This window comes from Augochlora pura, chromosome 4 (genome assembly GCF_028453695.1).
Source record: "Augochlora pura isolate Apur16 chromosome 4, APUR_v2.2.1, whole genome shotgun sequence".
Taxonomy (NCBI): domain Eukaryota; kingdom Metazoa; phylum Arthropoda; class Insecta; order Hymenoptera; family Halictidae; genus Augochlora; species Augochlora pura.
Genome location: NC_135775.1, coordinates 10,142,051 through 10,157,378, shown reverse-complemented (window position 1 = coordinate 10,157,378; position 15,328 = coordinate 10,142,051). Strand labels below are relative to the sequence as shown.

Here is a 15,328-nt window from a genome sequence, read left to right as displayed (position 1 = left end):
GTTGTAACAGTTTAACGGGACGAGTTAACATTCAATCGTTTCCCTGCGCTCCCTACTGTCTGCCCCCCCCCCCCCCCGTTTCAATCGTTATGTCCACAATGATGCGTATCATCGACGATATTCGTGCTCGCAACTCCGCCGATATTTATGACCGTGCTCGTTCTTTCGCTCCAATCGGCATTAACGTCACCGTTTGCATTTATAATCGCACCCGCGATTACACGAGCACGTACCCGCGACTGCAGTAGCTCTAATATTAATTGTTCTCGCGGCTCGGTGTTAATATCGACAAACGCAATACGAAAATTGCCGGCGCACAGAAAATTTACAGGGAATTTCGACGTATCCGAAATTACATTTACGCAGATACACATATACGAACAGACAGTACCGCGATCGCCGTTTTCACTTATCACACCGATCAGACCTTCTCGCCACGTGGGAATCGTATACGTTGCAATATTATACATTGAGAACAAGTTCAACTAACTTGTACATCTCTATGGAGAAAATTGAGAACAATTTCTGTAGCATAACAAAGCATTGGAATACTTTTCCAGCGATAAACAGTGCTACATCACCCGAAATTTCTATAAAGCAATATGACATATTGGTACAATCTTATAATTATTCCATGACAAGGTGTTAGGTGTACGAATAAGTTTTAGCTCCTTTGTTCTAAATTCCATTCCTATTTCGGCAAATACACAAATGGTTTAACCATTAAAACAAGCCTCGTTGCTTACCATTGTTTAAAAAAACTGCGTTTCCTATGGTTGGAATAGTCGATGCATTTTTTAATGCTTCTAACTTCGTCGAAATCCATGTCGGTTAAAAGATGTTATAACGACCGAAAACAGATGAAACTCTGGATGTACCAGGTACCGTGAATAAGGTGGCATTTTGCGTGTCTTTCGCGACATGCGACCACTGGTATCATGCAATGATCTCACTTCCCGTGATCCATGTCCCGTGAATATCCTTTCCCTGACTAGTATTAAGTTTAAACGAATTAATCTTCGACGACATTTTTTTGCAGCTAAGAAGCCAAAAATATGCAATGGCTAATATGTTGTTTGATACACGCCATACTTTATGTCAGTGTTACCACAAATAGTACGCGAGAAGTCGAGCACCGTATCGTTTTGAAAACTAAAGAGCAACGCGATTCACCTATAATACAGTCCCTTCGATATTCCTAGTCAAAATAACATTTACGATAGATTAAAAATAGACTAAATGTAATGTAAATAACGATTTATGAATAACGATGAAAACGGTATAGTTTTTTTGAAACAGATCTAAACGACTTGAATTCTGTTTTAATGATAAGATTAGTCTGCTAGACAAAGACACTCCCGTTTTTTATATTTGTCCACAATTCCAAGTAATAGCCAATTAAAACCAATTATTTTAATCATTGTCTATTAGATTAGCTCTTTTATCACCTAGACAAAATTCAAGCAATTTAAACCAGTTTTAAAAAAATTATTGTTTCTTAAAAAGAGTTCGAACACTTTGATGAATCACAGTAAATGCAATCTTACAGCTCTCGATCGTTTTTAGTTCCGGACACGTTCGATGTTTATTCCGCCCCGTTCTGTAAACAATTTAGCGGAGATACGCTCCAGAGTGGAAACGTGAATAATTGCAGCGACAGACGGTTGATTCGTCGGATCGACTGATTCCTGGCAGGGGTGGTGGGCGCGCACCTGTGCTCAAACGCCAATAATACACCGCGTCCATCGGTGCAGAATGAAAAGCTTTTTCCCTGCCAAAAACGCGTGCTACAATTCTGCCATCGTTGCGCCGGAGCGTTATGTAATCACCACCACATACGACGGCTCTAGTCACGACATTTTTACGCGCGTCTCGTCCCCCGCTCTGCACCGCTCCGCGAGTTTTCTCGCAACGCTGCGCCCAGTGACGTGGCGGTTAAATTTTCCGCCGAGTCGCACGGGGATATATTTACGGCACCGAGAAGTTCGAGCATCCCGGCTCCGGGTCCCGCCCGTGCCAGAAACACGCGACGTTTCGTTAGAAATCATAGGACGGTCTCTCTTTCGCAGCACGGCTCTCCCAGCAATCGCCTTTTATCTTGTTTGTAATCGCTGCAATCAGTGCCGCCCGATTAGTCCGACGATTTAGCAGCTATCGAAGGAAACGAAAAAACCGGTGTGCAAACACTTTCTGATCTCGACGTTAGGCAGCGAAGGGCTTATCTTTAACGCTAAGCGATACCTCGAGTGCCTTTCTCGAAATTTTTGCACTTTACTAACCGATATAATCTATTAACTTGTTGTCTTGCGGTTTATATTCTCAATGAAGCGTGTGTGTGTGCAAATAATTTAATTTCGCGGAAATTATTCTATGCGAAGAGTTACAAAAAAAAAAATGGAACTAAAATATTTCTTCTCGTGTTTCATACATGGACTTTACTTCATTTGTAACAAAATAAAATAGTTTCCTGTATTTTTTTTGTCATTCTACCTAATTGCTGTTTTTGCAAAAAATTGTGTACAAACTGTCTAGTAAACTAGTCCTTATAGTTGTCAAACGAGAGACGACATTCAGGAGGCACTCAACTGACGAGACAGAAATAGATTGATTAACTCTTTACAAACGAATCTATATTAAGGTTAGATGTTTTCAAAACATGTTTTTCAGCCTATAATAATACGATTCACAGCATCTTACGCACACGAAGTTGAGCCTAGGGGCACGTACGATACTTATATTTTTAACAGTTTCTTAAATGCAAACAAATTCTCTGTACAGCTGGGTCAAATCAGACCCCGGCCCCGCAGCTCCGGGGTCAATATCAATTAAAATAGAACAAACACGCGGTATCCTTGAAGAGTATCCACCATCAACCCTCTCACAGTATACTCCAACTCGAATTAGCTTCCTTCGACCGTTCCGGTCAAGTACAGTTTGGTTAACCCAGAATGCTTCTAACTAAGGCAAATAGAATTTAGTTGTATCCCAGACGTCTGTAGGGTCTTCCAAGCGGAACCAGATTACGCGAACGCGAGGGAAAGACTTCGGATAAAGATGGAGAACGTGTCAGCCGTCGATTAAACTAAACGACGGCAAAGACGGTTGTTAGCGAATTTCGCGGTGGCAAAGATTGCAATTACCGCGATGCCGAGCAATTACACGAATTACGGTATCGCGACATAATTATCGGTATCACGAGGGTTTCGGGTGCCCGTGTGCGCGGCTTCGTCGACAGATAACAGAAAATATGGCGCGAGCGGCGCTCCGTATCGCGTCTGGGGTCCGTATTTTCCATTCTGGTGCCTTGTTGCAGATAACAGTTAATTATAGGTTACGTTGCCGCGGCTACTTCTGGCGTTAAAACCGCATTACCGGTCGCCTGTTACTTTCGAAGCATCGCGCTGCTTAATCGCAAGCCGCGTAGCACGCGCACGCGAAACACATACACGCGCACACGAAACACATACACGCGCACGAAACACACACATAATTAGAAACGCGCGGGCGAGGCGGCCCGTCATTCTGTCGGTAGGAAACACCGCGGCGTAATGAGAACGTTTTACCGATTACTTTCCTCGGTACCAGGAACAGTTAATCGCAATAATGGCTGGAGGATGAAGTCATTCGAGACGCAGCCGCGAGACAACGTTCGACATGTCGTGACAAACCTGTCCCGGGATCGTGGAAGAATAATCGTGTTGGCTTGTCGCGTCAGGATGCCAATCGAGGAAATTAATGATCGGAGCACCGGCAACCGTCCGATCGAAATTGTGCGCTCCGTTTCAAAGCCTTTTGACGTTTGAATGGTTCGTTGTTGAGAGCTTACAGTAGACAGAATTTGGAAGATTAATGAGACGCTTTAGGCGACTGTAGAAATTCTGAAAAACCTCGGGTAACGTTGCAGGTTATTTCAGGCATGGTCGAAAAGCAGCAATGATAGATTTTTTTAATTAAAAATGTATCTTTTATACTGATCAATATACTGCGGATTTTGTGAAATAAAATAATTTTCATTCACTGCAATAGACATTTATATTTGCTCCCAGTCCTTTCAATAGGATCGAACAGATCTAACAGTATTGTAAAATTATTTTAACGTTTTTCTATCTTCACTTTTTTGTCATAAATGCATAAAGATCCGAGGTCTATTAATGGTTGTCAAATTGACGCAGCAAAGCCGGTGGAAAGAAAATGAAAGACAATTACTGCTAGAAGAAGCGGACTCCTAAGTCTGAGAGGACAGGGTGGGAGCGTCTCCTGTTGAGAACTTGGAGACCAGCTGATTGGTCACAGGGGCATCAGCTGATTTTGACAGCCTGGACGACCTTTTGCGCATCCTGACGCGTCGCGCGCCACTAATTTAAACGGACGACTGCATTCACGGTCACGCATCGCAAAAAGTATAACAAAGGCTTATCTGTTTATCGGCGCACTCGTGAAACTACAATCCTGAAGAGCAAACTATTTGAAGATACCGTTAGCAAACGTCTAGCTTAAATATCATCGTATCGGCGTAATCAGTGATAGTGAGTAACAATGCCAACTATTCAGAATGAGAGTAAATGCGATCTCATCTTTCTACTAAACAATTATTTTCACAAACTCTTAATGTTAGAAGTCAAAATTGAACACTACAGTGTCATTATAAAATGTTATTATGACTTTTTGAGAAACTACTACTACATGGTTGCACGGTTGTTTGGACGACGTCGACGTACACACATACAATCACGAACATGAAGCATTAATTGCGCCCGTGCTGGACGGTAATTAACGCCTACTGGCAGTTCCTCGTATTCGTGCCTCTCTATACGAAAAGAAGCTACGGCTTCATACTGTACACAATTTAATTGAATGCGGCTTTGAAACGGGCGTTGACCAGATCGTTGGAATATTACCATGGGACACGTAAGGGATGGCAAGCGGATGCAGCCATGGCGCCTAGTGCGTGCGCGTTGTTCCGTTCACCAGAGGATTAGCTATATCTATCCTGGGGCCACCAGCGACCACGATCAATAATTCATTTCTCAGCTGTCACGCCCTTGTTTGGTGAATTCGCACCATCAAGAAAGCCGTGCGCATTCTGACTATCGCCGATCGAACTACCGTGAATCAATCTCGCGAATCCATGGACGTCGTCGCCATTTCTACGAGAATAGGAAGCACCGACGATGAAACGATTCAGAGATCCACGCGATAACAGACAAATTTGCTAGAAAATTGACTTCTTAAATAGATAGTACCAAACAGCAATCAGTACTCTTTTTATAGTTTTGTTATATTTTCTTTCCACGCTTAATTGTCGTATCACTCGTGAATGAATGTTCTAACAGAAAGTTCATCATCCGGGAACTCTCGCGAGAAAATTTACACTTGTCTCGGATAAAGACGTCTCGTTCTTCCTATTAAAGCGAACACCCTCTCATCAGTCTTTTCATCGTCATCCAGTGGGGAAGGTTTAGATAGGTTCGTCTTTTGTGCGGCTCACAAACGTGGCCACCTCTGAGGAATCCGGTTTGAATGGATCGTTCCGCGGTCCCTCGAGTGTCATCGCAAGGTATTGTCCTCCCACAGAATTACAGGTGCCGGCAGGTAACTCTTTCTCTGTACGGGTTGCTAACGCCCTCAGAAAACTGAGTAACCACCAGCTGTGTTCAACCACATTATTACCTACTGAGTGAACGCAGAGTGGCTCCCTGTCCTCCGAGAGCTCGTTCCGGTTTGTTTCCGTTCCGTTTTTACCGACCGCGCGCCAATCCAACGGTGTAAGCATGCGCCTCCTCTCGCCACCGCGACGATCGACTTCGTTCAAAAAGTAGAGGGAAACGGGTCCCGTCCTCGTCGCATCTTCATTATGATTTCATCCTCTTCGGCGAATTCTTCGTCTCTGTCCTTATTAAATACTAAAACGTGCTTTACAACGAAAGTAGCGGACCATTTCATTTTACGACCCGTTGATACCAGAAACGAGATATCTTGCCGACCTCACCTGGGAGGTACGATCGTTCCGATTAGATAAAACGGGAACAGGCGAAAGTAACGATAAAAACTTGCAGATTCGTGATCGATCTTTCGACCGAGCGAGAACTTTGGCTCGATACCAGTCTGCGGAGCACGATAATGTATCTCTCAACGAACATGTGTATTGAGATAGCGAAACCGCGATAACTGTGCGCAACAAAGAGATCGATATGAAAAAGCTATCGGAGAGAAGCGAATATCGTTGTTCGGTTGACAAGCACCACAAGCGTACAAAACGTGCGATATATGGAACCAATAAATCCAGCAGCCTGTCGCGGGCTTAATCGATCCCGCAATAATTTTCCGCGCTGTACCGACGAGTACCTACCGAATCAATTAATTCTACAACGGAAAAAGCTACCAGGTGGCGTTAAACGTTAGACAATGGTAATCCTTCGTTGGTAATAATTAACCGGAGCGATAAATCGCGTCGGTGCCTTGAAAAAAAGATACAGTCCAGCCATTACTGTTTATAAAAGTAACCGGCTTTTTTTTATCAGCTAACCGCAAGAAATATACAACCGCCGCGACGGCTATAATTCAAACGTACCGATGATTAATCGTTTCTCAAGCTCACCGATTTCCTCCTCTACTGTCCGCGCTCCGTCTTCCAGTTTCGCGGAAGGGTAGACACGAAAACAGTGTTCACGGAAAAATACGGAAAGATGAGCGCGCGCGCGGGCTTGCGTGTGGGGACAATTATATAATCTCTATGCACCGTTTAAAAAGCTCCTAGCGTGCGTTTACGATTTATCTTATCGAGCACCGGCGACGCTGCACTCTTGCATCCACGCGCACGACAATAGCCGAGTGCAAACAATGTGGATGGGAGCATCTCGATCGCGGCACAAACCTGCGCTGTTCAAACATCACGGCGATTTTTTGCATACCCGGTGGTAGGCATCAAGTTTCAAGGTTACGCGATAAGTCGGTCAAGTTAGGGTTATCGGGATTTCTGCACAGCAATGCAGACTCTCTCTCTCTCTCGCTCTCTCTCTCTCTCTCTCTCTCTCTTTCTAATGGTTGACAAGATGCAACTATGTGTATAGACGCATAGTTTTTGAGGCGATCGCTGGCAGCGAACTTCGGTTATCAAATCTGACTTAGACATTTCGGAACCAGTCGTCTGTCACCAACGACGCGTTAACACTTTAACTGCCAACCCCAAAAATGGTATCCAATTAAAATATTTGATTTAATAACATAGAAATCGAAAAATAAAGTTGTATCATATCAATTATTGCAGAATCTGAGCAAATAATTTCGTCACGGGTATGACACGATGGTAAAGATGTTGTTCTAAATAATTTGGCAGATTATGAATGATATTACAGTTTCCGAATAATTTTAATCAATTACCAGACACGAAAACAACCGGAAATAAAGTTGTACTGATGGAGCAGAGTTCTCATAGTTGTTTTATGTTAAAAGTTAAATTCCAAGAAACACTTAAAACTGAGTTAGGTTCTCTTAGATTCTATTAGTCAGTCTTTTATGTTATTAATTCTTGTCCAACGCAAGAGGCTTACGTTTCATAGTTTCATCGATAACACATGCGAATTATATCTCGCATTCGAATGCTCCGTAGCTCGAGCGTTCGAAAAATTCGCGACTGTTCATTGAGCACTGGAAGCGGGCCAATCAGAGATTTACAGGAGAAAGAGCGCGCGATTACGCACTTCGACGCGCGCGAATGACGACACAGCGTGACGCGTACGTGTACGCAGGCACGCACGAGATACGCGGACCGATTACAGTGGATTGTAACAGAATAAAATAGCGTTGGAGGTGTAACACACATTTCGAACATTCCGTGCTTCGACTACCTCCAAAAATATTTAATAATTAATAAGTAGATCGATTTTATTCCATCTTCTTTATAGAATTTCGCTCAACTAATTGTCTCGCAATGGCATTATTCCAATTGTCCGTAAAATTACATCCCGATCAAAGTTGAATTATTTTAAATTTTATTTTGTCACAATTACCACCGCCGGTAAAATCTGAAACAAAAAAAAAAACAGGTTTTGCAGTACTTACAATCTGCTGCTGGGCTCGTTACTCGCTTCGTCACCCTCGATTCGATACACCTTGCCGGACATCACGTACTCAAAACTGTCTGCCCTGGAACCTCCTTCCTGTTCTGTCGCGTTCCACTCCCCTCCATCGGGATATCCGTCCTCCCTCAAGGTCGTCGCAAGCACAAGACGAAATTTATCACCTGCAACCGAAACGTAGAATTCCATTTTAAAGAAAGCTGCCAGCGAAAACTGCGCATCTAGCGGTCGCTAATATTTCATCGATCTGAAACGTCGATGCAGCGAAGACCGCAACGGAAACAGAAAAACTGACGTTCAAAAATAAATCTCGAGGCAGCTGCATCGAAAATACATTGGGGGCGTTGCAGACTGGTACGTTTAACGAGGTTCACGGTTGATCGCGTAAACCAATAGACCCACCATGTCTGCCGGTTCCACGAATACCATGGTACACCACCGCAAAGGTGAACTGAATTATCGCCGGTGTGAAAAATCTGAATTTCCAGTGAGAGACGTCACGTATGACAGATGAAATTCAACGAAGCCTGTCCGCATCGAATATTTGACACGCGTCGAATAAATACATTGTATCCTGATTGTAGTATGATAATAAATGGTAAGATACCACCGTTCCGAATTACCGATGACGCTGCATCGTACACGTATTGCGGAAGTGTCGCGATACACAGCGCGGAACGAAGCACGAAAACTGTCGTAAGTCGCAGCGATTATCTGCAGCCACCGTTGATTATGCAACAGACCGACGTAAGGTAATTAAAATTCTAAAACTGTTACGTCCAAATGCTAACCGAACGAACGAAAATGATTGAACATGAAAAAAATATTTTGGGAACAAAAGCAGATCTCGGTCAAAGCACAACATTCTGATCTTTGCAAATGCAAATTTGAAATGCACCTAAAGGACTTTCAGAAAGGGATTAACTCGCACATAGTGAAAGACAAACGGTAAAGTGCTGCGGTAATGATGCCAACGAAACGTCTACAATTGTGAGAAATTCGAAGAAAATCGTACGTTGATAAAACTTCAGAAGTACCACCATTTGTTATAAATTCTCAGCTTCCTGTCGAATCGCACATCCCCAACCAAACTGTTCTGGTGACCTTTACCGTTGTTTTCACCAAACCCGCTAGCCCTAAAACCTTTCTCACTGGACCGAAAAATTTTGCAAACGCTCGCCACCGTGTTCAACCCGACAATTGGGCAAAACTGTCTCGATTCGCTGTGCTCTGCTAAAACTAGCAGACTCCTTCGCGCAAGACTCGGAGAACAAGGGTCAAGGTTAAATCCAGGGTACGCCGACGATAGATATAGCCACGGTAATCGATAACGGCCGTGGCAATGCCGAGAGCGAAGAAAGAAACGGCGAACGAAACGAAGTCGGTGAGTCCGCATAGCCAATTGATCATATTGCGATGTGTAGGGTCAGGCTTACATCATAATACCGCTTTAACGATTATAGATTATCTAGTTGAGCGATGCACGACCGTATCCCAGGTCACATTAACGGGTTCACATGACTTAAAACAGCAACCTTGGCAGTGACGGCTCGAGCATACCGGTCATTTGCTCGGTAAGGCGTATTAACGTGCAGCGATAAACTCCGCCTGCCTGTACACCATTTTCGAACGCGGTGTATCAGTTACGAACTGGCCGCGTAAACATACACCGCTGTTTTTAAATATGAACACGATTTATCATGCGAATTTAAATGCTACACGGTAGAAACGATAAATAATGAAACTATAAAGAGTAATGATATTGCACCTGGTATGTACCCTGTCATCCAGGAACGTCGTCGACCATCCGGGCGCAGAGAGCTTTAACAACTGTCCCGGGACTACCGAAAACCGCCATCTTGTCTAGTGACGTCAAGCACGATCGCGGGGAGAGAACGAGCGAGAGACAGCAACGAACAGATAGACCGAGAGGGAGAGAGATAGGACGACGATAGTTTATATCCATTCTTCGTATGATGCGCATCCGCATTCGCCGCGCAGGACGTCCCGTTCTCGTCCTCCTCGAATAGGTACATGCATATATGTGTTCCACGCACCTGTCACGACCTTGCCTCTGCACAGGCGGTTCCCGCGACGTGATACGATAACGCACGAACCTTCCCGACCGATTGCGCATCGTTTTGACGTTTATACTCCAATTGCGATCACTTTCGTTTCCCTTCCTTCTTTCGTTTCGGGACCGCAGAAAAACCGAGACTCGACCCGGCCGGTTTGCTTCTGGGTTAGCGATGTTAGTTAACAGGGTTAGTCGGGTTCTGGTTGGCAAGCTGCGAGAGAAGGATCGAAGAATCGGCGGCGCGCGTAAGCTTCGAAGGAGGAAAAAGCGCGCGCAACGGGCAAGGTTAAACGCGGATTGACGCTTGTGCAGCGGCGACGACGGCAACGGCGAACGAATTGAAACGGTGGACGTGCGGATGAGAGAGCACAAGATCAGGCAGCACGGAACACACACACGACCACTTCTTCTCTCGGCGAGCGACGAGTAATATTGCGCGAGACCGACACGGCTGCTAGCCGTGGCCGTTTTGACCTTGGCATTGAACTTATGGGAGCTGCCGGGTGAGGCAGGAGGGAGGGGCGGGACCGGCGCTCGAGGGAGGGGATTCTTCGCAGAATGTGGCACGGGCTGAGCGGCGAGAGAGGGGGGGGAGATTGCGTCATCTCGCGCAAGCCTGTGCGCCGCGCGTCAATACAGCCGGACTGCCTGGCCCTACGGGCTAACCTTCGCTTTCACCCCTTCCATCCCGCCCCTTCCCCGCCAACGCTCCACCACTACTCTTGCTCGATCGAGTTTCTTCCTGCAAATTCGATCTCAGTGTTTTTTATCTCGGCCAGAAGGGAATATTTTCGTCCATGCGAAAGCTTTTTCAGCAGCGAATCACGATCACGGTTCGCTTCTCGATACCACCGATACCGATCGTACGAAAAGTAGGGTACCAGGGTTGTAAAAAGAAAGGGAGAACAAAACAGGAGATGGGGATGCAGAAGTAGGATACACTTCTGCAGTGGAACTACTGTTGCGTTTGATGATTTCGCAATGAGTCTCGCCCACAGGAGCGTACGAAAATGTAAATCGTAATTACTACTGGACGAAATGATACGTTGAAGATGTACTGGTGACTTCTAGTAGCTAAGTTACACTTTTACTGGAAGACGCTCCGAACGACGTTGTAATTCGATTTTGCCAGATGGTGAGCGGGTAATCCCGGACTTACCAGAAGCGAACGACAACTGCGTCTGGCGGTATGCGCTCGGAAATGCTGGTTGAAAGTCGCGCAGGGGGGCACGGAACAGAAGAAACTGTTTTAGCGAAAATGGGAGGCAGGGGAACAGGATACGAATCTGTAAACAGAGAGAACGCGGGTGGAGGTGGATCAGCGTTGCAGTTGCGCCCCACCCCCGACCCCTACCCCCGGCACGAGTGGGTGTGGACGCACCCACTCCCTCTGCAGCGACCGAATCAACGGGATACATCCAGAATTGTCCGTGGGGCGAGTTAAAATGACGATATTCCAGGGGGTTGGTGGGGGATTGCTTTGCTGCAGCGTGACGTGGCCTTGGGCACACTTTACCAACCCCTCCGATGCACAGTATCACGAACACCGATTCTTTCTCCAGCTCTTTTACGAGCTGACGTAGGTGGAAAAGGAGAAATCTCGCTGTCGCGAAATTTCGAGCACCGTGTCGGATAAAACGGACTGGACAAATTTCAGCTTTTATAGGGCAAACAATGGTGGAGGGAGCTAGGAAAAGGAAAATAGAAAATTCCATTTTCTCTGTTACCGCTCCTGTACTTCAATGAAAGGAAACGTCTAAAGGAAGAAGTGACGTATGTAATTTCTTGTGTACAGTAGAGTCCGTTTGAAGCATAATTACGACAGAGTTAACGAAGTTGTATTAAACTCCATTGAAGTTTGTCTCGTACTTCAAAGACTCAAACGATAAGTAGCAACAGTTTAATAACAAGTTCAGCCCCGAGCGTGTATTCTGAATAGACGACAGAGTCTCTCCTCCACACCCAAGGGTGGAGGACGAAGAATGGTCACTTTACGGTATTCAGCATCGCTTCGCAACCCCCAAATTGTAAAAGTGTAAGAGCGATGCAAGTCACCTTGAGGCGGTTATAAAGTTGAAGCGACTTGCTCCCGCAGCGGAACACGTTCCGCCAGTGTCCATTACCGAGGTCGCCCTTCCGACGTCTGGCCGAGAAGCGGAAGAACGACGGAAAGAAAAAGACTGAGCCCGAGCACGTGTGACCGTGAGCGTGAAACACGTGTCACGCTCGCGAAAGGGCAACCCTCCGATCGATCCTCTCGACGCCGATCTCGCGCGCGCCTCGCGATACAGAACAGCGATCTTGGCTTCACCGTTGCTACCATTTGGCATACACGGCTCGACCGGACGTGAGAGAGCTCTCGAAAATTCGCTGAACAAGGAAAATAGAAACCCGACTTTCGTCTGTGCCAAATGCGTCTCGAACTCGGACGTTCCACGACTTTCACGAGCCTGTATCCTCTTCTACGCTTCAGAATCTGCGACGACGGATATTTTAGTCCCCGATGAATGAAAATACGGTGGAGTGAATAATTATAGACTCGCAGTCACTTTTACATTTTTCGTGACATTTAAACACAAACTTGAAAAAACGTCGTACTTATATTGTTCTATATTAGAAATAATAAAAAAAGGAAAATATACAGCTACAGTTTATTTTTTACTTCCTGTTCAAACATCAGTAAATATAAGTTGCTATGATTTCATAATTATTCATAGCATTATATCATATTTGTGTATTCCTATATTACAAATAATAGAAAATAGAAAGATACGAAGATGGCGTTTTGTTAAGTTTTCGCTTAAATATCGGTAACGATGTACAAGTTACTCTGAGTCTATAATTATGCAGAGACCACTATAGAAGGCAGCTAGAGTCGATTCGCCGAGCGTTCCCGACCGTCTTTATAATCCGAGTATTTTTCGATTCCAACGGTGTCGTGGGATCATTGAAACGTAATTCGCGAAGAGACGCTATTTGCACCGAGTATTCGCAAACAGCAACGGCTATTTATTTTCCGATGGGAACGTGGAAGGTATCGAAAATAGACTTCCACCTTGGTAAATCGAGGAAGGGATGGGAGGTTCGACTCACCGACCGGAAATTACAACGGCACTCGGGTGTGCGCGAAAAGACGAAGATGGGGGCCACTGCCATGAAAAATGAAGCTCGGTTTTAATTCGTACGCTATCGGCTATACCATCCATGATTATTTTTCCACTCTCGCCGGCGAAACCGTTGTTAAACGAAACGACGAACCCCCTGGCTCTGCAAAATTTACACTGCCGGCGTATCGATCAAGTACACACGGTGCTCGTGAGACAGGCGCCGTGTAAACAAACACACTGAAGTCGTGACAGGACCGCTGCGATATGGCAAACAAAATTTTCATGCGATGCAAGCCGACCGTCGACGGCGAAGACAGTTTAATTACTTTCCTCTCGCAACGACCGTCACGGACGTGAATTTCTAATCCCGTGTAGGGATCTCCCGGTATGCAGTCGTTCCGGTGTCAGCGGAACGCTGGCGAAAATCGCGACGCGTTGTCAATCACCTCGATATGGGACCGACAGTTCACCGCCATCTTGAAGAAACTGTAACGCGACCGTCGCAGCTGTGCCGTCTCGACATAAGCTGGTTATTTCTTTCCCGTCGTTTTCAGAAAATTACTCGTCGAAAACTCGTCGTCATGTTAAGCCGGATAGAAGTTCGAACTTATCGTTCACTACGCCGCGCTATTATTGGAGAAACTGAAAAGCGACTTCGACGTATCCTCTCGATAAAAGACGACTATTTCTTTTCGTTACGAAGAAGGCACTCGTTAGAAAAGAGCAATCCTGTATCTGTCGTTATAAGTTACATCGATGGAAGTTCAAAGCTGACTTTTTCCTTTACCTCGGGGCAATCGCGGAAAGCACAATTTCTATAGATATTTAGAAGCTAACGCAATAAGAGCGGCATTACGTCATCGAGAACAGTTCAACGCTTTTTGCCACAATTAGGAAGCTCGTGTAGGACAAGCCTGCGGAACGAGACGTCTTTAAATATATTTCTCGAATTTGAAAAGACGGCGATTGTATCTCCGACTAAAATGAGCCGTTAATCTAGTTGACGGGATCTAATGAATACCAGACGAACCTGTCCTGCGCGAACTATATTTTTCAAGGCCCGGAAAGTGTCGCTGTCGGCAGAGTTCGAAGGCGGAGAATATTCGCAAACTATTTTTTTCGTTTACGTAACGCAATTCTAATTAAAGAAACGGCATTTCCGAGAAGTTTGACTAGCTGAATCTATAATCCTCCGGCAGAATATCCTAAACGAAAATAAATCGTTACGAGGAGTTCCTGGCCAGAACTTCGAGCGATCGAAACCGAAATTGTAATTTCTTATGTAATCGCGGGTGCACTTCTATTGCTTTATGCACACGACGAACAACGTTGATTTATAAATATCGTACGAAATTAAATTGTAGAATAAGATTGCAAAGGCATCATTTTGTCGCGTTCGTTCTACCGCAAGTAAAGTGTAAACGAGAGGAAGCGGTATTTCATCTGCATTTGCATAAATAGGAAAAAGTTGATTTCAATAAACACTCACCCAGATCCATGGGGTAGAGCCAGCTGTTGATGTCCAGGATCAGGTCCATCTTGAAGGACTCGGACTCGCAATGGAGCCTGCTCACTGCATCCCATCATCATCGATCGCCGCGCGCCGCCATAGAAACCGGAAAAACAAGCAAATGGAAGGACATGATCGTTAGACGTCGTCTTTCAGAAAGATGTCGCCGATGCGGAAAATAGACTGGAGGTTTGGTCGCGTGGTCGAAAAAAAAAAGACAAACGAAAAGGAAAAAAAGTGTCGAACGCAGAAGAAGACTACGAGGACGTCACGTGGTGCAACATGACTCATAAATCGACGTAAGGTTCCCAATCGCGCGTCTTCGATAGGCAAAGAGAGAGGGGGGGGGGGGGGAGGGGGAATGTGTATATTTTTTTACAAGCCTCGCGAAACGCGACGCAGCCGTGCTACTTGACGGCTGGCCACCGGCTGCTTGACGTCACTGTCTGTCAGCCAATCGCATTTAATTCGCGATACGAATTTATCGCCGTGCCGACACTCGCGAAACTCACCCACACTCGCAGCTCGAGGGCTCGAACGTTCGGAAATGCGCACT

At 45.4% G+C, this 15,328-nt stretch overlaps 1 protein-coding gene across 4 annotated transcripts in view; it reads right to left on the bottom strand.

Moving 5' to 3' along the window:
- Positions 1 to 15,328, bottom strand: part of Rpb8 (DNA-directed RNA polymerases I, II, and III subunit Rpb8) — a 79,562-nt gene that overhangs the window by 33,030 nt on the left and 31,204 nt on the right. For all 4 annotated transcript variants that reach the window (XM_078179668.1, XM_078179671.1, XM_078179669.1 and 1 more), the window contains exons 2-3: positions 14,752 to 14,835; positions 8,062 to 8,242 (exon numbers count right to left, since the gene is read on the bottom strand). In XM_078179668.1, the coding sequence (XP_078035794.1) occupies positions 8,062 to 8,242; positions 14,752 to 14,835 (265 nt within the window). The remainder of the gene's footprint in view (positions 1 to 8,061; positions 8,243 to 14,751; positions 14,836 to 15,328) is intronic.